General features: G+C 36.5%; 1 protein-coding gene across 2 annotated transcripts in view; it reads right to left on the bottom strand.

Moving 5' to 3' along the window:
• The window catches only part of ptgir (prostaglandin I2 receptor), a 112,068-nt gene that overhangs the window by 74,083 nt on the left and 9,993 nt on the right, over window positions 1–27,992 (bottom strand). The window contains exon 3 of one of the 2 annotated variants that reach the window (XR_012337217.1): window positions 963–6,056. Coding sequence is in view for 1 of the 2 variants with exons in the window: in XM_065281590.2 (XP_065137662.1) it covers window positions 5,778–6,056 (279 nt within the window). In the remaining variant the exon portion in view is untranslated. Of the gene's footprint in view, window positions 1–938; window positions 6,057–27,992 lie in introns of those variants that run through there. The other variant, XM_065281590.2, reaches the window with a different exon arrangement.

Genomic DNA, 27,992 nt, shown 5'->3' with positions numbered 1-27,992 from the left:
ACTGCAATCAGATGAAATGTTTAATAGTCTATAAAGATGGACAATCACAACAAACAGAAAAGTTATTTCCAAAGGATAAATAAAGGCTAACAATTGCATATAAATATATAGGCATACAATGGTATAATCCATTTTCGCTGTTCTGCTATCATACTATAACACCATATGCACGAAGCTCATTCCACCACATCCCAAAGATGCTCTATTGTGTTGAGATCTGGTGACTGTGGGGGCCCTTTTAGTACACTGAACTCATTGTCATGTTCAAGAAACCAATTTGAAATGATTCAAGCTTTGTGACATGGTGCATTATCCTGCTGGAAGTAAAGGGATGGACATGATCAGTAACAATGCTCAGGTAGGCCGTGTCATTTAAATGATGCCCAATTGGCACTAAGGGACCTAAAGTGTGCCAAGAAAACATCCCCCACACCATTACACCACTACCACCAGCCTGCACAGTGGTAACAAGGCATGATGGATCCATGTTCTCATTCTGTTTACGCCAACTTTACTATCTGAATGTCTCAACAGAAATTGAGACTCATCAGACCAGGCAACATTTTTTCCAGTATTCAACTGTCCAATTTTGGTGAGCTTGTGCAAATTGTAGCCTCTTTTTTCTATTTGTAGTGGAGATGAGTGGTACCCGGTGGGGTCTTCTGCTGTTGTAGCTCATCCGCCTCAAGGTTGTGCGTGTTGTGGCTTCACAAATGCTTTGCTGCATACCTCGGTTGTAACGAGTGGTTATTTCAGTCAAAGTTGCTCTTGAATCAGTCGCCCCATTGACCTCTAGCATCAACAAGGCATTTTCGCCCACAGGACTGCCGCATACTGGATGTTTTTCCCTTTTCACACCATTCTTTGTAAACCCTAAAATTGGTTGTGTGTGAAATTTCCAGTAACTGAGCAGAATGTGAAATACTCAACAACCACGCCACGCTCAAAATTGCATAAATCACCTTTCTTTCCCATTCTGACATTCAGTTTGGAGTTCAGGAGATTGTCTTGACCAGGACCACACCCCTAAATGCATTGAAGCAACTGCCATGTGATTGGTTGATTAGATAATTGCATTAATGAGAAATTGAACAGGTGTTCCTAATAATCCTTTAGGTGAGTGTGTATGTGAACAGGATGATTAGTGTAACATTTTTCTATAGCTTGTTCAGGGCAGCACTGATTTAAAAACAACCTGCATAAACCCTCTCATTTCCTTTTAAATAATTAATTTGTTGCATAACATTTTGGTTCTGAGTAATCGACAAAGACACTTTGTTTGTTTGGAGAGGGTGTTGTTTTCTTTACTAGCGTTGCAATAGCAGGAAACTTAAACTGCAAAGTGCAATTGAACAATATTTGAAGTACTATAAACTGTAAACTGTGCAAAGAAACTTGGTTCAACAATACAGCAATTTACAAAAATATCATATCACATCATAGAGTGTCAAATTTATAACACGCATGCAAACAGCACATTTTCATCACACATGATGGGAAAGAGAGGAACTTTACACTAGCACTGCATGATACAGTAAATGTCAAACCGGTTAGGTTATGAACATGAAAAACACCAATCACTTAGTTTGTTTATCCTGTAATAAAATGTTAGGTCTCATAGACACCGTTAGTGGTTTAGGATATTTGTGTTTTATGTGTTCCCATTACAAACTTCTGAGAGAACTACATTGGCTTGTAAGAATATATACATATTATTTAGCATTAGGGATGATACTTTAGTTGAAGTAAATCTTTTGACCCCTCCCACATATACACAGTCTGTATGGTATTGTATGTAAAGTCTGGTACTTTGGGTGCAAGTTGTGATTACTTAGCGGTTGTTTTAAAACAAATACAATGTATCCTTAAACTTTCCCGTACAATTGGCTTTGTTTCTTAAGAATGACTTTATTAAATATTATGACAGAGTCTTGACTGTAGTAGCACACAGATGCGAACACATTCTATAAATACATATCAGCAGAATATGCACAGCTCCCACCTGTTACGTCTGTGTGAATCTCTGTTTTGTTTCTTCTCTCTCGCTCTCTCTCTTCACTATCCCGTCCCAGATCCATCCTGTTGTCCTATTGGTCCATTCAGATGTCAATCTCCCGACTTTATACTGTAAATGACGTCACATTCCACCCTACCAATCCACATTATTCGACAGTTTTAAAAGGACGCCAGAACAAGTGCCAATCATGCTGCGTTCAGACCAGCTGCGGTAGAGGCGTGAAGCGTGAGTGATTTCAATGTAAAGACGCATTGACGCGCGTCTGGAGGTCTCACAGCGCAAATGAGCCGTTTAGCGCGGCACGGTAGATGTGATTCCGCCTCATTCACGCGTGTAGTACGCGCAAATGGGCAAGTTGAAAAATTTTAACTTTGGCGGAAAAACATGCCGCGTTAACCAATCAGGAGCTTGCTCTAGTAGTGACGTGATTACAGGAAGCGAGCAGAGTCACATGACGTGAATTTCCGCGTGAATGTCTCGATGACTATAATTTCACGCGCAAATGATGTGAGTAAACACACGGCGCATTCACACGTTGCGAAAGCGTTAACGCTTGACGGAAGGCTTGTCTGAAGTGTGGCCAACAGCCAATCACAGTGGCCGCTACACGTGCTCCGGTCTTCCATAAATGTAATTGGCTGGCTCTCTGCCTAGATTATTTGCATAACGTCTGATTGGCTGACGCACGCGTTGCCGCTTGAAAAGTTGAGAAATGTTCGACTTCTGCCGCGAGCAAGGCCCTGGCGCGGCACTGACGGATCCACAATTCACTTCGGCAACGCATGACGTCACCCATTAAAAGTGAATGGGAAGCGTTTACGCTTACGCCCCGTGTGAATGTACTGTTAAAATGTTCAAGCGGCAACCTAGACGCGGTAGATGTGAATTTGACGCTTCAAACGTGGCTAGTGTGAACCCACAGTCAGTCGTCTCTCGCGGCGTGTTTACACATTTATTTGCTACCTATTCATTAACTATTGCCCTTTTGTTGTTGTGTGCTGGTTGTCTCGTGTTTTGTTCTTTTTTTGATGTTCTCTTAATTTTCACAAAAGTTTCACAAAATGCCTTCCAGGAAAATTTTCTTCTATAAATAAACAAACATACTATGTATATATTTATCAAATGAAAGAAAAGACCCTTTGCTTTCAAACAAACAAATAAACAAAACGTTGTTCAATTTTGTTAGAGATCAGATTCAGAACGGTTATCAAAACACACAGTTTTAAATGTTGAAAAAATTTTTTTGCTTTAGTTTATTATCCATCTAGTGGATAATAGGGGAATTACAGATTACCGTAAAAAAATTGTCAGGAAACCGTCATTGGTAGGGAAATGTTGTCTCTAAATTGACGAGATAACTTGTCAATGGCGGGGAAAGAGTTAATGTTAACTCAGTGTAATGGCTGATACACTTTAGCTATGATTTGAACTAATGTAATTTACTGCTTATGTATTTTGCTTTGTTATCAGAAAAAAACTTAAGTTTGGTCCACAAAAGCCGTTTGTTTATGTTGTTGCTGCTAAAACCGCCTATACTGGGTAAGTCACGCAAATTGTGCACATGTAGGTAATAACATTATGTATTAAAGAGATTAGCTCAGGACTGAGTGCCACCTTTTATACATTTAGCATTTTGGCTAGCGAGTGTAGTTAAGTAAGGGTGTGAATATGCTGAAATATAGCAGATAGCAGCATATGTAACCTATCTAAAGTCGGATATCCACAGTTCTGTGTTAAATATTTGGGACGATCGCAATAGCTTTGAGAGCGGTTATGAGAGCAAGCATGCATTGCATTGCAAACTTTTTATATCTATACATACATTCTTATAACTGTACTGTACACTATACAAAGCCTTATGATTTGATTATTTAAATAAAATCATAATTCTATCAAGTAGACATACTTGTGTGCCATCATTAAATACAAACTGAAATGTGATTTTTACATTTTCACAAAAATGCCCACTTCGAAAAACATCTTAACTTGAAAAACTCTATTAAGGTTGTAGAACTTAAACACTTACCATTGCTGAGCAATTATTTAGGGTTTGTGAACCATTCTGCTATATTTATCTGAGGAAAATGATCAAATACAGCATGACTCAAATATAAAGTAAAACTAATTTAGTAACTAATACACTCTTAAAAATAAAGGTGCTTCACAATGCCATAGAACAGTGGTTTTCAAACTGGGGGCCGTGAGATGGTGCCAGGGGGGCCCCAGTTTTATGACATTTTATAAGATACATTCATTTATCATGAATTCTGTGTAATTAAACCTAACAAATAATAAGCCAACTAACCAACAGCACTACTAGGTATAATTTTGTATGTTTTGTTTAATTAAAATAATATTTTGTAGACCTGTTTTTGTCATAAATTTTCTTTCGGGGGGCCGTGAAAGAATGGACTGTACACAAGGGGGGCCGCACGCCGAAAAAGTTTGAGAACCACTGCCATAGAAGACCCATTATTGGCTGAATGGTTCCGTTAAGAACCTTTAAAGGTGCAATGTGGGACTTTTCGAAGGATCTTTTGACAGAAATGCAAATTAAAATACGTAACTATATTATCAGTGATGTCTCTTACATGATGAACTGTATTGTTTTTATTACATTAGAATGAGACGCTTTTATCTACACCCTTAGTTGGAAGTCAATTCCATGTTTTAACTAACGTAGCTTCTCGTTGCGTTTCGAAATTGAGGTTAGTTGTAATTTGCAATCTCACCGCTAGATGTCGCTGAAACCCACATTACACCTTTAACATCTGATCAACATTTCTGTTTCACAAAAAGTTAGGTGGAATAAGATTTTTTAGGTTATATAAGAATTGTTTTTTCTATGGCATCGCTGTAAATAACCTTTTAAGCCCCTTCATTTTACAAGTGTAGGCTTTTTACACTTTCGATTGTTATTCAGTGCTGTTGTTTATAAAGGGTGCTAACCACTTTGAGAGTTATAAATGGCCCACGGATACAGATGTGACCCTATGTTCAAATGTAGTGTGAAAAGCCTTTAAATGTTATAGCAGAGAGCACTGCATTACCACCCCTATAGCATGGTTATATTACTGTACTGTACGTTTGATGTGTCTGACACTTCAACATGTTGATATATTTGACAGTTCTGCAGTACACAGAGACTTTCCTCTTTTCTTAAAGGGACAGTACACTTAAAAATGTCCTTCATTACTCAACCTCATGTCATTTCAAATCCACACGTAATGTGGTCTGCATTCACTTTCATTGTATGTAAAAATAGCAGCATCACAATTCCTCAAAATCTGAACTACTGCATCTTAACAGATTGGAACCACATGAGTACATTTTATTTCTTAGGATTTTAATTGGTATTCAAAGTTTCTGATGTTAGATGTTTCTCAATGCTGATAAACTGCAGACTATGTGAACATCTGTACACACTTCTGTTTTGGGTATGCATGTGGTTTTCGGTATGTGCCACATCCTCAAATTTGCTTAGTTGTTTTTTTTTACACATTTCGGTTATTTTAGCAAGCTCACATACACACATCTAGGGATTTTCACCTGCTTATGCATAAACTTTAGTTCATATTTACAAAGTCTTTTGCTTTCCATTTCATGAAACTGCGTCCATTTGTCCATTTTTGCTGTCATTCTTGGTGTTTCTACCACTAGATACATTCATACTGTCTTTTTTCAGGCTTAACCAAATAAAGCCCAATCCCCTTGACTCTTTTAGTGCACATTGTCATTTTGTCTTTATATCTTCAAGATCTCACTGTGGGAGGCTACAGTAGATCTTGCTCTGTATGCCGGTGCTGTGACTGGTGTCTCCTGCTTCCAACGGGGCAGACAGGGCGTTCTGAGTGGGGGTCTTTACTGCATCTTTGGGAAAACGACAGCGGAAGAAGGATCTGAGGTGTTTAAAGACTGTCTTACGAAAGATGATGAAGATCCAAGGATCCAGGATGGGGTTACTAGCAGAGAAGCGGAACGCCGCGAGGTTTTGCCGATCGTTGCCCACCGGACTGATGGCATTCAAGAAACCACAGATCTGACAGAAAGAGAAAGAGAGATATTAATGGAAAAAACCACAAGTCATCTTCTCTCTAAACTTTTCTTTATCTTAGTCTAGACTGCAAACATTTACTTTAGAGATAAGCTGTGTATTATTTTAAACAGAATGTCTTGCACAATAACTGTACTGTACTTTGTAATGTCAAAGACGAGGTTTGGGTAGAAGGCGACACAAAAGATGTGTAACAATCTTGCCTGTCAATTTCAAGCCAAAAATAATCTTCTCCTAAAAATGTAAATGGGTCAATTTTACTCACCCGTGTGATGTCCCAAACCCACATGAACAATAAATGGAAGTCAAAGCATTAGAAATAAATGGTTTAACTTTAATCCTTTGTGTACGTTTGTGGCCTATGTTTGTGATTTACAAGAATGTATAATAATTATGCCTCCACAATAAAATCACTGGGTCTAATCTGGCCACCCCTGAAAAAACTATCTGGCTACACCCCTGTTGTGCATTTCCAATGCATGAGGAAGTACATTTTATGTACAAGAAATGCAAAAGAGTGTTACTGAAGTTTCACACTGGTCCAAAAGCTTTTCACATGCATGCATCTTCACAGTGCCACAGTTTAACAGCTTTCAATTTGCACATGCACCACTTTTGTTGGGACATACTGAGAATGAGAGGCCAAAGATGCCAGTTTAAGTGACCAACACTTAAAAAGAGAAAATACAACGGTCTAATGTCGCTTTTTGTAATGTCTATTTAATGATGTCTTCTGTATAAGAGTATCATTTGGTATTTTCTCAGCAAATATTGATGTATGCAATTAATTGCAATTTATATGATGAATCTGCATATCAAGGTTTGAAATAACAAATCAGTCTCCCAGATTGATGTACCAACTGTAGGCGAATATTAAATGTCTGTTCAATTTTGAAAGCAAAAGTCAAACATCAATGCCATGTTAAATCGCACCAGGAGGGTTTAAATGACTTTTATTCGTGTTTTTCCAGGTCTGCTGAGGAAGTTATTTATTGTGATTAATAAATTATCTGGAGCCTTAAGGTTTAAATCAGTTTGTGATGCAATGCTGAGTGAAGACAGGGAAGAAATTACAGCCAAACGATGTGTTTTTTTCTATACAACTACTACAGAATAACATTTAGCTTCTGTTATAAGACACAGCACAAGGATGAAAGGTATTGCCATAATTTAGCTGACAGACATAATTGTGCTATTGTGACGATCCTACCGGGAAGACCTGTGCAGTGTCTCTTGCTGACATGTAGTGCTACTGTGCTCTATGTTTACAAGAAATCGTTCCTGCTGCCTGCAAGCGTAATTCTGTGGTAATGTCAACGTTTATATTACATAACCAGAGATGTTCAGACACAACATTAATATCAGATACGCTGATGTTCATACTATGCGGTCTAAGCCAAAAATCTGACATGGGAAAGTTTTATTTTATATTGATAGATTAGTGATTGTGGCCTGTCATCCAAGCTCTATAGTGTAAAAAGTCAAGAGTGACCAAGTGCTGCTGTGTTAAACCATTTGTGTGACATTTTTAATCATGTGCTTTGGCAAAAAAAATGCCACCCTGTGCCATCAGCTCTGCAGGACATCACTATGAGTCTGTAATCGGATGGTTGTCAAAACACTTTAAGCAAACACACCCCATTTTATTCCCCTATATGTCCATAAGACCTGATATGGTCATACAGCGGTGTTATATTTCCCTTGTGACAGGACACCAAAAATGGCCCATCATCAGTATCTCTTTAAGCATGTTTTATGGGTTTGGTCAAGCTTTGGCTCCACGCCCTCACTACCCGCTGGCCCCATTTACATTACGTTTGGTACAGATTGGAGTTCACACAAACCATACCCCAGACTGACACGAATCAATTCAAACATTTAGTTTAGCCACTTATATCAGATTCGACCCCTGCCCAAGGCTCTCATCAAAGTATTTGAAGGTTTGATTGTGTTTAAAGGGACTGGTGCTAGCACTTTTAGCATAGCTTAGCACAATCCATTGAATCTGATTAGACCATTAGCATCGTGCTAAAAATAACCAAAGATTTTCAATATTTTTCCTATTTAAAACTTGACTCTTCTGTAGTTACATTGTGTACTAAGACCGACGGAAAATTAAAAGTTGTGATTTTCTAAGCTGATATGGTTAGGAACTATACTCTCATTCTGGCGTAATAATAAAGGACTTTGCTGCCGTAACATGGCTGCAGGGGGCGTAGTGATATTACGCACTGCCCAAAAATAGTTCCCTTGGCTATTGTCAATATCAAAACTCTTTGGTTATTTTTAGCGAGATGCTAATGGTCAAATCAGATTCAATGGATGTGCTAAGCTATGCTAAAAGTGCTAGCGCCAGACCTGGAGAGCGGCTGATTGGATTCCAAAAAAGTAAGAATCTAATTTTTATCTCTGGGGAGCTGGAAAATGAGCATATTTTCAAAAAAAGTGGAGTGTCCCTTTAAGGGTTACACTGTAATGTGTTCATGCTTTGTTTAAAGGCGGGGTGCATGATTTTTGAGAAACGCTTTGGAAAAGGGAGTCGGGCCGAGTACCAAAACACACTTGTAGCCAATCAGCAGTAAGGTGCTTGTCTACTAACCGAAATCGTTGCCTGGGTTGGGTATGTGTGGGGTGGGTCTGTCAAAAGAAGGTCCAGATTCTATTGGGGTAGGGGCGTGTATGTTTAGGTGATTTAAAATGTCAACATTGGCTTTCAGAGATCATGCACCCCGCCTTTCCATTTTCCTATAATCGGGTCATTGAGTTCCTGGTTCTATGAAGTCACTCCCTCACAAAATGCAATATGCTTAGATTGGTTAACTGGCTCAGTGCCACCTACAGCACATTGTCTGGACACGTCACTCTCCTTACTATTACTGGTAATGGCATGTGCTCCGGTGTATTGTAAACAATCTTGTCAATAAAGTGAATCAGACCCAGGGAATATTCATGAAGAGGATCGAGCAGAACCTGTTAAAGCAATCTTACAGGATATTACATAATGGTATGTTTGTTTGTAGTTGTCTCATACTTTTTAGTTACGCTGTTACTTCTAGGTATTATAGACTGCAGATCTAGTGATCACTACTGACTGTAAAACACTGTTAGTTTTGTCTTTATAGAATGTGTTTACTAGCCAAATATCTGTCGCCGGAACTATAAGCCTATTGCAAAAACAAACCATGGCTTTACTAAAGTTCCCAAACAAAATACAGAACCATGTTTAACGTGACTGTAGCTACAGGATAGGGTGGCCATTCTAGCCAGTTCCGCCGGACACATCCCGAACATGTTTTCGGGTGCGCTCTCCGGAAGTCACGTTGGTCGACCGCATACGTCATCAAGGTTTAATATTTCGGGTTCAATTTCAAAAAAGCAACCATTACATTTCAAGGTAAGAATGAAACTACAATGATTGTATGTCTTAAAGGAATAGTCTACACATTTTCAATATTAAAATATGTTATTACCTTAACTAAGAATTGTTGATACATCCCTCTATCATCTTAGTGCGTGCACGTAAGCGCTGGAGCGCGCTGCGACACTTCGATAGCATTTAGCTTAGCCCCATTCATTCAATGGTACCACTCAGAGATAAAGTTAGAAGTGACCAAACACATCAACGTTTTTCCTATTTAAGACGAGTAGTTATACACGCAAGTTTGGTGGTACAAAATAAAACGTAGCGCTTTCTAAGCGGATTTAAAAGAGGAACTATATTGTATGGCGGAACAGCACTTTTGGGAGTACTTCAACTCGCCTGAAAAATCCGCTCCCCTTCTCCCTCTCATAATGGGAGAGGGAGAGTGTTACTGCGCCAAGTCGAAGTACTCCCAAAAGTGCTGTTCCGCCATACAATATAGTTCCTCTTTTAAATCCGCTTAGAAAGCGCTATGTTTTATTTTGTACCACCAAACTTGCTCGTATAACTACTCGTCTTAAATAGGAAAAACGTTGATGTGTTTGGTCACTTCTAACTTTATCTCTGAGTGGTACCATTGAATGAATGGGGCTAAGCTAAATGCTATCGAAGTGTAGCAGCGCGCTCCAGCAAAATGAGTAGACAATTCCTTTAAAAGAAATAAATCTTATTTTTTTAATGTATTTTAACTGAAATGTGAGAACCTCGATGACGTATGCGGTCGAGCAACGCGACTTGAACCGAAAACATGTTCAGGACGTGTCCGGCGGAACTGGCACGAATGGCCACCCTACTACAGGAGCATGCAAGTAAACATAATATAAAAACTCTAATCAAATAATAATTTACAACGATTACACAAACGACAACAAACACCAACATGCAAAGTTTGCTGGTGGGGTTAAAAAGAAGTTTTGATTGGCATTTGTCAGTGTGAATTAGCATTTAGCTAACTTGCTAGCTGAGCCAAACAACATTGTCCTTTGCTATATCATAAAAAACAACCCAACATGGCCTCACCATCTTTGTTGCATGTACATTTGTGTAGATCTTTGGGTTTGTGATGTCATTAACCCAGGAAGAAGCACCCTTGTAGTTTATCCAGCCATCCATTTGTAGTTTATGAGAAGCGATTTCTATTAATAATCAAGGACTTTGCTGCTGTAACATGGCTGCAGCAGGCGCAATGATATTACGCACTGACCAAAAATAGTCCCCTGCCATTGAAAGTTACTAAGGGGAATATTTTCGGGTGGTGTGTAATATCATTGCGCCTCCTGCAGCCATGTTACGGCAGCAAAGTCCTTGATTATTACGCCAGAATGAGAGTATAGTTCCTAGCCATATCTGCCTAGAAAATCTCATCTTTTAATTTTCTGTCGGTCTCAGTACACAATGTAACTACAGAAGAGTCAAGTTTTAAATAGGAAAATATCAAAATTGGTTATTTTTTTAGCACGATGCTAATGGTCTAATCAGAATCAATGGATTATGCTAAGCTATGCTAAAAGTGGTACCACCATCCCGGAGATCAGCTGAATGGATTCCAAAACGGTAAAAATCAAATGTTTAACTCTAGAGGAGCTGGAAAATGAGCATATTTTCAAAAAAAGTGGAATATCCCTTCAATAATTTCTCCTATAGGTTGTTTTCAAGGAAAATGACAAGCGACCTATACTGTAGTTTTGGTTGGAGGATTTGTAACAGACTAACATCTTAACATCAAAAACATGTATTATTACACACCCTGCGGCATCATTTTTGGGCTGATAGTTACAGTATAGAATGACTGGGTGGTGTGAAGATGTTCCAATGATATGGGGAAATGATACTGACGTACCACTCAAGAATAAACACTATAATATGTGTTAACCACAATGACTTTGAGCCCAATGCTGGTTATCTGTTTTTACATCTATAAATCTCACAGCTCAGAACCATCATCAGCACATTTACAGGATGAGCAACTGAATAACAAATGCAGAACGGCCAATCGAAACATTTAATCATTAATCACAACTATTAAGTACAGACTGTGCAGACTTTTGGGAGATACAGTACATACATTTACAATATGCGGTGTCTCTTCTGGGAAACTGGACCATAAATATTGCTAATGCATTTTGAGAATGTCCCTCCCACTAAAACCACCTGCAACACACGGGTAGGAAGAAAATCACTGTTCTTTGCTGTAATGTAGCTAAGGCTAAATAGCTATAAAAAAAAAAACAAGAACGCCTGTGGGTTTAGAAAGACATGAGAGCTTGAGTAAATGATGACTGAATGTCTCCTTTAAGGGTCTCTGTCTTTTTAAAACTAAAGTAAATGACCCCGCACAGAAGAAAATAGAATAAACTGTTGAAATAAAATCATGTTATTTGATTTACAATGCTTTCAATCCTATTTATTAATTTAATTGTCGTTTATGGGACAACAGTTGCCACTCAAAACAAAAACAAGAACGTTGTTAGTTTTACAATTCGTTTTGTTTACAAAGAGGGTTTACTTTCTCCGAAGAGTTCACAGCAGAAGTGAAACTGTCTTAACACCATTCCTTTCAGACATGGCTTCCTAGAACTTGTGATTTCCTGTTTTAATGTACATGTGACCTACTTTGAAATGATGTATGGTGTTTACCGCACCTACAGGTTACCACTTTGAGGTTTTCAGTATTCATAAAGATCATATGTTGTAAGGGTGACCGTTGCAAAGTGTGGGAAAGTTATAAATCTTTCACAAACAAATTCTCTTCCATTCATTCCTCAAGAAAACATTTATTTCCTTTTGGTTTTCATCACACATCTCTTTTTTTTAAAGATGCACAGATATATCAGCAAAAAAGAAATAAAATTCGCTAAAAGCAATTTTTGAATAGTTTAAAAACAGACGATAGTCATGACTCATGGCATTAAATTTGAGCTCTGTGTATAAAAAATGTAAAAAAACATCACTAGTTTAATGTTCAATATTAATTAAGTCATTATATGAATAAATAACATTCAGAAAATGTAATCTTCAGAATTCCGTTAATGCCAGTTAATATAACAACCAAATATCGGCATTGGCAGATATCAGTCAGAATTAGGGATGCTTAACGATTAATCGCGATTAATCTATAGCAGAATAAAAGTTTTTGTTTACATCATATATGTGTGTGAACTGTGTATAATAACTTTGTATAAATAAATGTACACACATGCATGTATATGTTTTAGAAATGTTTACATGTGTAAATACATTTGTATATTTATGTATAATTTATATTATATATAAATATAAATACTTAATATATACATTTTTTTTTCTTAAAATTATACATGAATGTGTTCATATTTATATATATACATATTTATTATACACAGTTTACACACATATGTGATGTAAACAAAAACTTTTATTCTGCTAACGATTAATCGCGATTAATTGTTTAGCATCCCTAGTCTGAATAATAATCTATCCATATCAGTGGAAAATTTTAATATCGGTGCATCTGTACTGTTTTCAAATGCCATTTTCCCGATACTCAGATAGCATCATTTGTGTCTACCTTCACCTCTCAGCCAACATCTGCGTACTTCCCCTCCAACCATTACAGACGTGACCACACAGAAAACAACATTTTCAGGCTCTGTACTATCTGAAAAAGTTTATCTTGCGGATGGGTGTGATATGATACGCTACACATACAGGAAAAAACAAAGTGCTGCTTCCAAAAATCATCCCCACTTAAGGTTAGGGTTTTCCTAAAAGACACTAAAGAACACAAACCACCATAAACATTCATAGTGGTGTTATTTGAATAGTCACACCTTACTCATACTGCCTCAAAAAAGTTTAACATTTGGTAATTATTATTATTATCATTAAAGGTATTTGATCAAAGAATGTAGCCTGACAAGACAGGTGTGAGCTGCTCCCCATCACATTCAGGTAACTCCTAACCATGTACCAAAACATCAAGGTAACATACCTGTTTTGATGAACTAATAAATCTTTTTTGAAACAAACGTCAAGAATTATAATTAAAACACGACAGGACCGGTCTGTGTCTTTCAAAGACACCTGTCAACGTCACATATAAGTGTTATATAGCATTAAACGCTCCTTTGTAGCTCAATAGCATTGCGCATAGTGATGTATGTGTTGTAATGCAATGCAAGTCACTTTGGATAAAAGTGCAAAAATGAAGTGCACAAATGATGCAGCAGGGCAAACAAAACTTGAAGAGGTTCAATAGATTACGTGCTGTCTCCATTGTTCAATATGGTGACATCTCAGCTTTCCTGGGCATATTACAGATGCTTAAAATAGCAGCAGTCCGGTAACACATTAAGCATTCCATCATTCGTGGTTATAGTGTTTCACTATAAGAGATTTAAACAGGTTTAAAAGGCTAGAGTCAGTATTCAGGTCAATACTTGGATAAGTGAATAAGTGGGCGTGTCAAAAATAAGCACATGCAAACTTGACAACGGGCAAAATATCAACACAGAAAATGATGACATCCGCTCTGGCTTGCTCAGCAACTTTCAAAATTAATCAAACAGAAGAAGGCGTTTCATAATTTGCTTCACAATGCTCTCGTGTTTGACGCCTTGCACAATATTGACCAGTTCTCTTTTGTTTCTTCAATCAACATTCAAACATTTTCAAGCAGCCAAAAAGGCATATGGGGTATGGATTTAAAAAAAATGTTAATCATAATTTGATCTGAGAGTAAATAAAGACTTCAAAAGACTCATATGGATTCATTTTAAGCTACTTTAACCTTTTCAGCTTGAAATTTCAAAACTGAGTTTTATTATTGCACTTTAAAGGAGCTATATGTAACATTTACTTGGTACCATAGTCTAAATTCAAAATATTGGAGATGATTTTTTCCCTGCACCTTTCGGGTTGCCAGAAACATACAGGAGCGCAAATGATGATGAAAAGCATACGTTATCTGTTTATTTATAAGCCTTGCTATGTTTTTTCTTCTCTGAAATCTATAAACAGCTTGTGTGCATTTATATATCGGAGGTCAGTTTTAATGACTTCCAAAGTACTAAAATGAACTCTTTAGGTGCAAATGTGTTACTGAAAAGGTGCCGCCCCAGTGACAGATTTTTTTTGACAGTGTACTGTAATGTACAGAGCTCAAAAGTGTGACCAAATTGGTGGCACATGCGACCTAATTTTTCAATGATGCGACTGCAAAATCTGAGGTTGCACCAGTGCGATCAGCCGTTCAAGTGAAAAAAGTCTCTGCAACATCGAAAGTCTTCTTCTGGTTCAACAACAGATGTACATTAGACACACACATACACCGTGGGCTAAACCAATCAGATAAATTAACATGTATTTTATAATTTTCATCCTGAACATGTAAGTAAAAACATAACTCCCCAGTCATACGAGATGCATAGCTAATAGTAAAGGAAACAGAGACTGAAAACATGAAATCTGAATACTTAATGCCGGGCAAGTTTGTTGGCTACTGATGATTTTCTACAAGACAATGCAGTGATTATGAGGTGGTGTTATTTCTTAGGTTAATTTCTGGTCAATGAGTACAAGAGCACACAATGGATTTATTAAACTGATTTGGCAATAGAGAATTCAGTATTAATGAGATATAAGTCAATATAGTAACATTTAACCACCATTGGCTCTTGTAAAACTGCGGTGTTAAATGCAATGCAGTTAAAAATTTGGGTGCACCTAACTTAGGCACTTAGGCACACCAGTGCAACCAGTGCAAAAAGTTAGTGTAGAGCCCTGTTGTAGGACAATTTTTAACACAAATACTAATTTTGAGTTGCAATTTATGAGTTCACGTGCCCATCCAATCTTTACAGATATAACGTATAAGCACCATGCTTTACTGTCTTTGAAGAAGGAGCTGGTCCTGAGACTTGGCACAAGCTCTGAGCTTTGTTTCTGTCTCTAAAACAGAAATGTATAAAAAAAAAAGCAGAAGAAAGATGCTGGATGAGCAGGCAATTCAAAATCTTATGTTTAGTTCAAATTATAACTTATATACATAGTTTGTATAACTTGATTTATGACCGTATTCATGTTATTTTCCAATCCATGTGTAAAACTGTGACTTTAATCATTGCTTCATGAGTTCATCTGAACTGGCAAAACTTCAAGCAGTTAGTGTGATGAAGATGAACAACCTCTGAAAATACAAAACATTTCTCTCCAAAGGTCCACTGAAAATGAAAAATGATGAAATCTAAAAAGCACAAATGGGAGTAAAAACATTTGCTTTAAAAAACACACTTATGTGTGTCAAGAACACAAAGTGAACAATGAAATGTCAGAAAGTTCAATACAAAAACAAACATTTCTCATTCAGTTCTTTCAAGGCCAAATATTCCAAGCCTGCTCTTCACATTCATTTTAAAGTTGTGTACATTTGAGCGTATGTGCCAACAATTGTCTCATCTCTGTTTCAATTCCTCTTTTCAGAATTCAAGCTAAAAACATTTGAAAAAAAAGTAACACTTAAGAACTTCGGTCTACGAAGGATAATGTAACTGTACCTCCATCATAACATCTGACACAATAACACAGATGTTAATACAGGAACACAAAGTATCTACAAAATATTTATGTGACTCTAATTAACAAAAACTCGAGATTAAAATGTTTTTACAGGATGACAGGCAAGAAGGTTTCAAACCAGAGCAAGTCTGCACATAAACATGATTTCTGAAGCATTGCTTTAATCATTGAAACATTCGTGCTGCTCATTTGTCTTCTGGACCATTGATTGATCTGACAAGTGATATGTGTGGTATTAGGAATGGTGAAAGAATCGAACCATTCATCATAACATCTCACTGAACCACCATGCTCTCTGATAGACCAATGACCTTGAGATCAACTTATGCCAAAACTCATCCAGGTAATGTTCTCAGTGGTTTTCGGTATCACTGTAACTCGTTGGTGTATAAAGAAAGCTGGTTTCTTTGTTACAGAATCTCCCTTGGGAGTCTCCGACAACAGTGCAAAACAAATTAATGCAATATGATATTCAGTGCAAGTGCAGCTGTTTTATTTTGCACATCTTCGGAAAATGTGATTTTGACAGTATGAAGGAGAAAATTAGGAAGAAAATCTTCGTACTAGGAGTTTGTTGGCACATATTTACTGTAATAACACAGAATGCCATTACATTAGCGGCACAGTAATATCTTACATTTTACAGGATATTTTACAACATTTGTTATATTGTTATATATATAACTATCACTGCAGTATCACTTATAGATGGGCAATATCAGCGTAGAAGTGAACCTTTTACATTAGAAAGGAATTTAAGATGACTAAATAATTAGTTGTAGTTTTCCCCACATAAACGCAAAACAGTATCGACATTTCAAAGGTCAACAGTGTCAAGTCAAACGCTGCACGTCTGGTATGCAACTTTAGGAAGTGACAATGTCTTTGTGGGTAGAGAAAGAGGTGACCTAAATTAAAACAGATATTCCAGAAGATGAGCAATCTTAACCAGCGCTCACATGAGAGAAGAATGTTTTTTACCACACATGCATGAGAAACTCGACTCTGCATAATACCATCAGATAAAACAACTCATATCAAGCCAAGACAACTCGCAACCAAAGGAAAACAATGCAGCTATTAAGAACGAGACTATGGAAAAAGATGCTAACAGTCTAAGACTATTTTGGGCCGGATTTACTAACAGCTTGCCCCAGCATTAGGGTTGTGCCGATAGACGATACTATCGCCGATAACCAGACATATGGCCAATAGCGGGCTTTCATGACCATAGTTGGCGATAGTTATTATTATTATCATCATAGTTTCACATTAAAGCGGCTGTTTTTCCTGTGTTTTTGATTGTGTTTACAGTAAAAAAAAAACAGTATATTTCACACAATTTACTCTTATGAAGTCCCTCCTTCAGAAATACGTAACGAGTTTCGATTGTGTAGTTTGTTTAGTGAGTTGCGATTCGACAGCAGCGAGGTTATTCAAAGCTCTTATATTGACGTCATATATCCGGGAAATAGAGGGTCCAAACTAGCCGTTCGCTGTGAAGGGAATTCTGTTTTAAGAAAATATATTGCTTGGCATTAAACTTTGAGATTTATAATTATTTATGCACTAACATCAACATTACACACCAACTAAAGTTTGAAAAATGGGATCACAAAAAACTGACGCTTTGACATGCGCATTGCATGCTTTTCCTCGCATAAGAGGGTTTGTGGGCTTCACTTTGCATGAGATAGCTTGTAACACGAGTGGCACGTATTTCTTCTGGACTTCTGGACCTGAACTTGTAATGTAGGCGTTTTGGACTCTTGCTCGGACTCACTGTCAAAACAAAATGGTTTTGCAAATCAATTCAACCTACTATTTTAAGTTCTGACTTAAAAAGTTAACATAACTTATAAAAGCAAGTTGAAATTGTTTTTGTGAATTTTTTTTACAGTATATGAACCAATTTTTATGACAGTGCATGTGCTTTCTGGTCAGGATCGCTAAATAATATTTTAAATCGATGTTTTTACTGTAGTTTTATTTTTTTTTTAAATTTCAGTAAGTTGGCTACACAATAATAGCATCTAGGGATGCACCGATACCACTTTTTTGGAGTACGAGTACGAGTACTTGCATTTCAGTACTTGCCGATACCGAGTACTTCATAAAAAACATGATTTAAATTTACAGGTAACAGCTTTAGTCATATAATTTAACAAAAAAACAAGGGACTAGTTTTCCAGTTTGTTGTAAACTCTGCCTCTTTGGACAACACAAGAGGCATTAACCCTTTACACTCCGCTCAAACATAGACATTTCTCAGACCGTGGTTTCGATCCCTGGTATCGGGGGACTTTTAACGAGTACTTTAGAAAATGTGGTATCGAGGCCAATACCCGATACCAGTATCGGTGCATCCCTAATAGCATCCCTAATTGCATTGATAATATAGCAGCCCTGAATGTAAACAAGACCAGTGCTTGTGTAACCAATGCACATTTGTTCAGTTAACACAACACATATTGTAAGATGCGACGTGCTTTATAAAACACACCACACCGACTCCATCAACAAGTACTGGAACAATCCTTGTGGTATTCTGATTTCCCATCAAGAACAAATTTTGGACCCTCTACAAATGAAAAATGTCTTTAGGATTTAGGGGAAGTACTGCCTTTTGAAATAATGTGAATTCACGAGAATGTTTCATAACTTAAGAAAAACAAGGGCAGGACTATCTTACAACATACTTTGAGAATTAACATAAAAGAAATCAAATCTCCAAAAACACACAGGTCATGGGTGAACACAAACCACAGACCTCAAATATCTAGAGATGCTTAAACTCTTTTGTTAAAGACCTGAATTCACCACAAATATATTTCACACGCTACCCACGTTCCATACAAATCCCAAAAGGGTTACTTAAAAAAGACTTAATGACATCAATAAAATTTAGTGTACCTTATTTATACATACAAAATTAAGTGTACAAGGCATTTTTGCCTACATCTGTGAACCTAAATAAATGGCTATTGATCAAAATATGTCCTATATAGGACAATACCGTTGGGGAAAAGTGCAAAAGCTTTTGAACAGTGCGATTTCAGAAGTCAACTTACTTTTCTATATCTTGAATTTACTTATTGAGAGATTTGAAAGTGACTGAATCACAGTGAGGAGTAAAAACTGTAGGGCAAACTTTTAAATCTTCATTTGGATACCCAACTGTTTACCAACCTCTGCAGTTTAACATCCTATTTTACAGATCTACTGCTATTTCACTTCTTTAAGTCTTTCTATAATAGTGGCCAAAACCTCATCTGAAAGCAGCAAACAGAAAGGAAATGTTGCAATGCAAAGAAAAATTACATGTGCAGAAGTTTGAAGGTTGGAAAACATACAGTATCAACAGCTTTTAAATAAAGCCATTGTATTTACATGCACTTACAACATATTGACAGCTTTCTTAGAAAAAAACTTCAGATGACCTTTCGCAAGAATTATAATTGTATTTGTATATACAAACATACACTTCAAATACTAAAGGGAATTCCTCTTATGCACAGATTCATAGCACAGACCTCATCTAGATCTGAAATGAAGATATTGGTAAAGGTGAAGATAAGAAAATATTTCCCTTTTCTCTTGACGCATTTTGCAACAAAAAAAATCTAGATTGTTTGCCAAAAAACAACATCTGTCTGATGGGAAATAAGAAGTATATTGAGTATTTTCAGATGTGGGGTGTATTTTAATCAGAGATATAAATCATGGTTTCGATAAACATGGACTTCAGCAGCACAAAAGGTCATGGGTTCGAACCAAGCGAACACACATACTGATTAAAATGTGTACCTTGTAATGCACTGTTAGTCGCTCTGGATAAAACGTCTTCCAAATGCAAATTTACGAATACGTTTTAACTGTTTAAATTATTAAATCCACAACAACCTAACATAATCAACTGTATTGGCCTAAACATATGCAATGCAAAGTGGAGTGATGGCTTACCATCTTGGGTGTGCATTGTTTTCAAACGATTCAACGGCCCGTCGTCAATTATTCCTTAAATAATTCATAGGACCGGAGTCAATTATTCCACTTACACCACAGTTACCACAGACATTGCTCTGGTGGTTATTTTTAAGACATGTGAAAGGTTAGGTGTGCCTTTATCGAAAAGTTACCTGTGGAAAGTTTTTCAACCAATCAGAAAAAAGGATTTAACAGCACCGTGGTATAACAAAGATTAATAAATGATAAAAAAACTATGATGCTGGTTCATGTTAGGGATGGGCATAATTAATCGACGATCGATAATTGATTGTTAAGAATTTCGTCGATCCCGTTAATTTGTTATCAATTAATCGAATGCATTTTTTATCTAACTCCTGTTCACAAATACTCCGTATGCAGCCAGTGCGTTTGCGTATGTGTGCGGCGAATCCGTCAAGCACCCGTTGCAGTGCGCTGCTGACCGCTTATTCTGCATATAAAACATTCATGTGATTGACACTTTCTGTGAACACTTTTCCACATAAACAGTAGAACAAAGCATCATTTTTTTTTCACAAAATAATATATTTTAGATATTATTTGACAGACTAGCAAGTGTGGATTAAGGATGTTTAAAATCTCTAGCCTGGTGGTCAGGATCTGAATGGATCAAATCAGCAGTTTTGCAATGCTTTATTTATCTCCACATATATCATAAATAAAAATAAGCAGAGTATCTTTGCAAGCCTACCCTTCCGCATTATATATTTCCTACTATGTATGTATATGATTTCCAAATAATAAACGAGAGTATTCAACGACAAAAAGCGTCTCATATGGAAATAAATCCTCACAATATTATTATTTCTCAAAACTTTATGACAAAAATAAGCAACTGTATTCCTGCAGTTATTCAAAGATGCACACATTATTCCGCATATATTTGAATATTATACAAAAGTATTCATATAACGGCACGTTTCATATGGCAACTAAATATCCTCACATTAACATAACAGCATAATGAAATGAGTAAACAGACAATGAAACAGGATTGAAATATAAATTGTATTAGTATTACTGGAAAAAAGCAATATTGCTAAAATAATCTCTGAGGTAAATGCGTCAAAAACGCTGTTACCCGCACAATAAGTCTAAATGAGCAATAAAAGTGAAAAAAGCATTATTAGGCCATGTCTCAAAACTTTATATGACAAAAATATATTTAAAAGAAATGTATACTTACAGTTATTCAAAGATGCACACATTATTCCATATTACTCCCGTTTATGAGTACATTTGTCTCTGGCCTCGCTCTGTTATGTAATAGATTGACAGGTGCGCATCTCCGTCTTTCAAACATATATCATTTTGTAATTACTATCTTAGGAAAATTAGCTATGATTTTATCATTGTGAAAATGTTTTTTTTTTGCAGATTAAAAACGATTTGTATTTCCGCAATTTTACTACAAATACCATGGTTATGATATATTGTGGAGTTGGAGACCATAGTAAATTTGTGTCTACTGTTGTTTTACAACAAATAAAAACTAAAAGACTATGTTAGTATAATTAAACAATGGTGAATGGGGCTCACAAAACACACGCTGTTTCACACATACTCTGTATGCGGAATAAGCCAAGTTAGCGCTGAGGTACATGTGCATCCCGGTCAGTCTCCTCGGAGCGGCTGTTTTCTTCGGCGGCGGCTGGACTGACGGTCACCATGGGTTGCGGTCGCGTCTGACCCCAAAACGTGCTTTTATTTCTCAAAAAAAATCAGTAGACTGGTGCAGAAGTTTTATGCGAGTTACTAAAGTTAGTTATTTTTCACGAGGCTTTAAGTAGCCTAATTTGTTATAGCCTAATGTTAGGAAGGCTAATATCTTGCACTTTCTTCTGGCTTGAATAATTTTGAGTTACATTTTGACAAAACCTTTCAGATCTAAGTATTATGTTTTTTGTTTAATTTAATGTTAAACATGAATCAGTTTTTTTATTTATTTTGGAAATAATGAGGTCTCTGTTTAAGAATGCTGGCTCGCAGCTGCAGGTTCCGCTGCTTTAGAGCACTGCACATGCACTCACATATATGTTTGAAACATAGTTTAACTCTCTGCCACAAGTTGATCTTGTAATAAAGGTCTCATCGAGGAAAAACACGCTGTATATTTGTATTCATTGCATTTTTTAAGTATAAAAGTTAAATAACAAATTTGTATTATAAAAATATTAATGATTAATCGATAGTCGATCGTTAATTCTCCCGACGATCGACAAAGAAAACTTAATCGAATGCCCATCCCTAGTTCATGTCTCCAAAAGCTGCAAAGCTGAAAGTGAACCGTAACTCAAGTTATTGGCTTTCAATAGAAAGAGTCGCTCAGAGTTTGAATCCCTTTTTTGTAAAATTGCGACGTCACGCCTGGCAATGCATCCGTTTTATGTAGTGTCTACCATGAATACATTGAGAACATTGTTTGTGTACACAGAGTTTATTAAAAATAAAGGTTTTGTACAACTGACTTTGGCTGTTATGGTGTCCGTTCGTCATCTCTGCAAGACGTAAATAATCGATTTCCGAATGCGAATGAATGAATCTCATATGAGGCTCCTTTTTCAACTAGAAGGTCAATCTTGTTTGTCATTCGCGACGAAACAACGAATTATCCGTGCATTTATATATGAAACTATGCTTTAGGAGCTATCCATCTTTACTCTCCTCCCTCCTTACGTCGCAATTGGAGATCGATACATCTTGACTGGGAAGATGGCGGCGAGCAGAAGCCAAATCAACCAAAGTCAGTTGTTGAAAACCTTCTTTTTAGTTAACTCTGTGTTCAGAAACAATGTTCTCAACGCTCGAGTTCACATGTAGAGACACAGGTGATACTTCGAGCAAAGTATCATGTTGTGTCGAGCTTTCTTAGTGTTGTAAAAATAGCGATTTTGATGCTCACAACATATTGAAGGCATAGCTTCTAGTTCTTTTGCGAATCCTTCAGGTACTCAAAATGGCGGAAGACAAAAGAGTGACATCAGTAAAGTCGGTTCCTTAATTAGTAGTAAATTACCATCACCTGCTTTCAGATGGAGTGGTATTTACTACACAGAGTCATAGTTCATGGAGAAGCTAGGCAAAATTGCGTTCATAATAATGGAAAATCGACTCCGATAATCTATGCGATTTTGCCTAGCTTCTTAGTGAACTACGGCTCTGTGTAGTAAATGGCGCTCCATCTGAATGCAGGTGATGGCGATTTACTACTTATCAAGGAATCAGCATTGCTGATGAAACACGCATGAGAATCGGAGGCGATTATTTGCACAGCCCTACTTCAAACCATTCATTTGAGAGTTATTGTAAAATAAGAACGAAAGTGTTTTTAAACCTGTTATTGGGGACTCCCAAAAACACATATTAACCTTTCTAATAGTGTCCTTTAACAAGTGCAACTTATCTTTAAAATACATTTAAAAAACATTTGGGTCATCATTGTTTATATTTACCAAGTAAATGTGTGGACATATATTTTATACATGCCAAGACACAAGGTCAGGAATAACACCCAGAAAGTACTAAGCAAACACCCAGAAATGTTCTCAATTCTTTATACAAATTAAACCGTTTGAGATGAAACAGTCCAGTTTCAAGAGAAACATGAAAAATGTTTGCATAACAAGCAGCAAGCACCATTCATTTGTCTTGTGGTTTGTAATTACAGCTCAAACTATTTCACAGGAGACTGCTGTATAAATCTGAAAGGTCTGTTTCAGGAATACAACCCTGGCTACACATTATACGTTTTGATTTAATAAATGGCTTGAATTACAACAAGAGCATGAGTTAATGATTTCCGTCCAAGATCAGTTTGTTTCTGTGGACTCAACACACAGAAATGCACTTTGGACACCCTTAAGGTTTGCAAAATTATGTTTTGCTTCTTGAGTGGATATTTTCTCTTGTCAGTATTAATTTGCCCACGTCACATCGGTTTTAAGTTGTGTGTTTTATATTAAATGCTGTAATTTTCTAGTCAAACATTACATAAAGCTGTCTTTAATCAGTCATTCACTTCAATTCTTTGTTTCAAAGCCTCCAAACAAAACATCTCTTTTTTTCGTCATCCAAGTGACCCTATTATTTTTGGTGTTATTTTTGTAGTCCTAAAGATTCATTCTTCAAAACCTTAGAGCGTTTAGTCAAACAAGAGCCACAAAACCGCAAGCCACAACTGTAATAATATTCATTTTGTAAATTTTTCAGTTGGGTAGGGCAGGAAACACATCTATTGACAACATGACCATTAGTCACCTTTGACGCTTTCGGTAAGGTGATGTGCAACAACGTCAGATCTATTTAAAACAATCCAACAATACATACCAAACACTAATTGTGTTTCTGTAGCTTAATTTAGATGAGTATTGCGTTAGTAGGACAAATGTTGTGGGTTCGACACCCAGGGAATGCATATGCATAAACAGAAAGTTGGGTTGAAGACAAGAGTCTGTGAGATTCATAAATGACTGATACAAAGCTTTTAATTCTCTTTAATCACGGTGGTTCGGTCCCAAAAGGTATTAGGACATTTTGGATGCTTCTCTCTTAAATATGTTAGTTGTTTTGGGTCAAATATGAACAAACTCAACATTGGGTTATACATAAACCTATACTGGGTTGTTCCAACTTAAATGCTGGGTTATTTTAACCCATGGTTCAGTAACAACAACCCAGCACATATTTATATGTAACCAATGGGATTTGGGTCCATATTTGACCCATAACAACCCAACATTTATAGAGTGTTAAAGCACATTAAAAGATGACTTGGATACGATTTACTTCAGTAAATATTTCTTAGTGTCGTTTAATTTCTTAAAATATTGACTACCTTTTTATGACAAGAAAAAAAATATAGAGTTTATTGAACACATGTTGGCCTAACTATAATTGTAGAGAAAAGTTGTAACAACAAAAGCTGCACAACATGATGATGTCCTACTAACATTTGGTGACCAGGGGTCTCCTTTATAAAACTGTGTGTAGAAACCATACTAAAAGTCTACGCACGCATAAAAGCCAAAAATGGCATACGCCAAAAAAATATAAAGACTTCAAAACAAGCAATGTTCCCTTTATAAATCACAGATCACCTGCAAGTGTGCATACATGAATCATCCTCAGATCCCACCCCGAAAGCCCATTCTCCGTCAAGTTTGTTTTTTATAGATCACAATCTTTGCGTGGGAACTGGCGTGAGCAAAGCATTCGTATGGGTTGGAGGATATGTTGGATATTTAAGTCATTTTTAAAAGCATAATTTATAAATAAACACTACTGGTGTGCATCTTGAAACACAACACTCGCACTGATATATTTTAAAATATGTCCGAGCAAGTTGTTATCGATCAAGACAACACTGTCTAGGATTATGCTTAAGCCGTGTCTGGAAAACCGCCCCAATAAACTCATGTAGTCTGATGACGTAGTGTAACTAAAACCACTAATCTCCATCGACTATCTGCGGCATTATGGGTTTTTGTTCAGCAAAATCCAGTGATGCATAAATCAGGGCAGACTGTGGTCAACTACATAATTACTTTAGATAAAGCCCTCTAACATTTATTAAACTCTTGCCAGTAACACACAAAATCAAAACCGCAACCGAATGCTTTGTGTGGAACATTGGCACTCACAAAAACACAAAGTCAATCTGTCTTCACCCAAAATGTGCACATGGGCCATGCTAACAACAAAAGGGAAAGTTACTTTTGGATAAAATAAAGCTGATGATGTCATTTTACATTCTGAAGTCATTTTTCGATTGTGAGTTTGGACTAGAAATCCACACTTTTCCCAAAGGAGACTTGCTTGGTTCTTTTACCTCTCCAATCCTGAAAACATTACTATCAATAGACCGTACTCACACTTATGTGTAATATATCACCGAGTCTGTGGTCAATGGTTGGATCTCCAGCCTGGTCAAATAACTACAAATATCTACGTTAAACATAGGTTTCAAATGACTATTCAGCATGCATGCAAAGTGATATTGTTCGATTTTTCGAAGTTACTCCAAAGAGATTCGGATATCACAGTGTTCGACCAGTCAGCGGTCTTTCAGCAATGCACAGTAATGTGCAAACTTCCCACACAAGTAATCTCAGTATTGATCAGCGCCTTAATGTGGCCATTATTCCCTTTCAGATAAACACAATGGGGAGACTTCAAATGCAGTATGGCAATTAGTGAAGTGCTTTAGGAGATATATGTTTAAGAAGGGTCTTCTGTTTTATTGTGCAAGAGACATAAAAAGGGATAAACCTTTGATGTGATCGAGTAGTGTATTAAATGCATTATGGGACCATATGTTGATTATATGAACTAATATTATGACCCTGTAAATAACTCAACATTACAAGTCCAACAATAGCATGCATACTAAATCAGGCGCTGTTGGTAAAAAAAATAAAAATTATAGAATGAAAAGAAATGAGTTAAATTCTGATGAGCTAATTTGCAAAAACATGTTAAAAAAGTAATACGGCACTAAAAGCTGTGCATTACAGTGATTTTACAGATTTTAAAGGATAAGTCCATTTTCTTAAAAAATTCCAGATAATTTACTCACCACCATGTCATCCAAAATGTTGATGTCTTTCTTTGTTCAGTCGAGAAGAAATAATTTTTTTTTTTTGAGGAAAACTTTTCTAATTTTAATGGACTTAAATAGAACCCAACACTTTATACTTAACTCAACACTTAACAGTTTTTTTCAACGAAGTTTCAAAGGACTCTAAACGATCCCAAACGAGGCATAAGGGTCTTATCTAGTGAAACGAGTGTCATTTTTGACAAGAAAAAAAAGTGCACTTTTAAACCACAACTTCTCGTCTATCTCCGATCCTGAAAGCGCCAGCGCGACCTCAGGTTAATGCGTAGTGACGTAGAAAGGTCACGTGTTACATATATGAAACGCACATTTGCGGACCATTTTAAACAATAAACAAAAGACACAAAGACATTAATTAGTATCATTCCACATACAACAACGTCGAAACGGTCCTCTTTCTCCACACTTGGAAACACTGGGGCGTAGTTTCGATACCTCATCTGTGACCTCTTGACGTCATGATATATTGCGTGAGGTTGCGCTGGCGCTTTCAGGACCGGAGATAGACAAGAATTTGTGGTTTAAAAGTGCACATTTGTTATTTTTCTTGTCAAAAATGACAATCGTTTTGCTAGATAAGACCCTTATGCCTCGTTTGAGATCGTTTAGAGTCCTTTGAAACTCCGTTGAAAAAAACTGTTAAGTGTTGAGTTAAGTGTTAAGTGTTGGGGTCCATTAAAGTCCATTAAAATGAGAAAAATCCTGCAATGTTTCCTCAAAAAACATCATTTGTTCTCGACTGAACAAAGAAAGACATCAACATTTTGGATGACATGGTGGTGAGTAAATTATCTGGATTTTTTTTTAAAGAAAATTGACTAATCCTTTAACCAGAGTAAAATGAATATAATAAATACAAAACAGCTGCTTTTTCATACATTTTGACTAGCTACATTCCTAAAAGAAAATGTTTCTTCGAAAATTGCTTGGGAGAAATGCATGTGTGTACATTTGTCAAGAAATGTTTCATGTTTCGAGTTCATGTTGAATATTTTTATAAAATTGACTTTTAAAATTGGTATCGGCGGGTCATAGAAAATCGGTCAAGAAAATTGCAATCGGTGCATCTCTACAAGAAAATAAAAAATGAATTGTAAATTCAAGTTGATTAAACTCAAAAATGTAAGTGCAACAAAAAATTTTTTCCAGTGTATGTGCTCCCCATTTCATCTTATTGTCTACGAGATATAATTGAGATATCTGTCATTTTACTTATGGTATCAAACATCTCTAAAGGACAGATTAAGAACATTACTGAAAATGTATCTATTAAATCTTATTTATTTCGAGGTAAATTAAAATATTCCTGTACAATAATGGC

Source organism: Paramisgurnus dabryanus, chromosome 8 (assembly GCF_030506205.2).
Source record: "Paramisgurnus dabryanus chromosome 8, PD_genome_1.1, whole genome shotgun sequence".
Classification (NCBI taxonomy): Eukaryota; Metazoa; Chordata; class Actinopteri; order Cypriniformes; family Cobitidae; genus Paramisgurnus; species Paramisgurnus dabryanus.
Note: the sequence above shows the minus strand (reverse complement) of the source record. Positions and strands in the feature narration are given on the sequence as shown.